Genomic DNA, 1,309 nt, shown 5'->3' on the forward strand with positions numbered 1-1,309 from the left:
GGGGACATTCCCTCATCTATTTTCCCTTTTCACTTAGAATTCCTTACTGCTAACGTAGAATATTGTAGCATAAGCACATTTCAAGTAATTAAAATGTACAATGAATTTTCTACGTTTACAGTACCAGCCGACTTTCCGTTTAAATTTTTATAAGTATAACGGAACAGCTGAGAATTTATTTCCTTATTCAGAATAGAATACAGAAATAGCAAACAGCTCCCTCTCGCGTTCACCGGGTAATCGTCGATCTATCGGTATTACCATTTCTGTGCAGAAAAAAATGCTGTAATACCGACCTGCCGAATCGGCCAGGTCACGTGACGTGTCTACCCCCTTAAACCGCTATTTAGAGCAATGAATTACCAATGTTATTGCACAATACCGTGGTCCTCCTAACCAAGACGTAGAAGTTGTCAAATGAATAACTAAGTAACTAAATAAATCACTTACAAGCTGCAAGTGCTTCTTTACTCTCGTCTTCGTGCATTTAAGGTAATACCTGACCAACCTGACACCAGAAAGCGGCTTGTTTCTGCACCTACACGTGTTGCGTGTTGATACTACTATCTTTGCGGAAACTATCATTGTCCATTGAAGATTTAAAAGATGGCGCAGGGAAAATTAAAGGTGAAAACAAAGTTGCCATCAGTCAAAGGAAAAGCTAAAGATAAAAATAAGAAGGGGCTAGCTGTAAAACGTCGCAATAGTGAGTAATATTTATATGTACATTCGATTTCATAACTGCCCACTCTAACGCGCCTTGCAGAAACAAGTATCTTTAAATAATACGTGTAAACGCAATGATATGTAGTGGCTTTAATTAGTATCAAAGATTAATTGTAATTGGAGTATTATTAAAATGTTTAAATTCTTCGATCTATAGATGCACCCATTCAGCCAAAAAAGAGAAAATTCGAGGAAACCCATAAGTTGAAGCAAATGATCACTAGAAATGTTAACAAAGCGATGGAAAATGAGCTACGCGAAAAAGCTTTGGGGGGGAAGAAGTCTCTTACGAACAAAGCACCTTCTACTTCACAGAAGAAATAGTGAAGTATCACTATCTTAAGATAAGGAATTGTTTTTCTCACCTAGCTATTAGTCCGAGTTAATGTATCTGTAAATAATGTTCTGTATTACAAAATGGAATTGAAGGTGAAATAAAAGAAATTTAACATTTTATAATTGGACTATTTTCATTTGGTACAAACCACGCCCTTAAATACATATAATAATTTTGCAGACTACTATATATACTTTATAGTTACCTATTCTCGTGTTTTCAATGAAGGAGAAATAAGAGTCAGGG

At 35.8% G+C, this 1,309-nt stretch overlaps 1 protein-coding gene across 2 annotated transcripts; it reads left to right on the plus strand.

The window, feature by feature from the left end:
* The first annotated feature begins 322 nt into the window (after positions 1-322).
* LOC143372112 (uncharacterized) lies at positions 323-1,185 on the plus strand. 2 transcript variants are annotated; one of them, XM_076818039.1, is made up of 3 exons: positions 323-429; positions 493-706; positions 884-1,185. In XM_076818039.1, the coding sequence occupies exons 2-3, from the start codon at positions 607-609 to the stop codon at positions 1,048-1,050; spliced, it is 267 nt and encodes an 88-aa protein (XP_076674154.1). In that variant the 5' UTR covers positions 323-429; positions 493-606; the 3' UTR covers positions 1,051-1,185. The 2 variants fall into 2 exon arrangements, with proteins under 2 accessions (XP_076674154.1, XP_076674153.1); XM_076818038.1 differs by having other exon boundaries at positions 346-706.
* Positions 1,186-1,309: the final 124 nt, after the last annotated feature.

Source organism: Andrena cerasifolii, chromosome 8 (genome assembly GCF_050908995.1).
Source record: "Andrena cerasifolii isolate SP2316 chromosome 8, iyAndCera1_principal, whole genome shotgun sequence".
In the NCBI taxonomy this organism is placed as follows: Eukaryota; Metazoa; Arthropoda; class Insecta; order Hymenoptera; family Andrenidae; genus Andrena; species Andrena cerasifolii.

Excerpts from the sequence above, each read along its gene's own strand:
- LOC143372112 (XM_076818039.1), top strand. The coding sequence starts at position 607 with ATGGCGCAGGGAAAATTAAAGGTGAAAACAAAGTTGCCATCAGTCAAA. Across the intron at positions 707-883 it reads AGCTGTAAAACGTCGCAATA|ATGCACCCATTCAGCCAAAA; the intron begins GTGAGTAATATT and ends TTCGATCTATAG.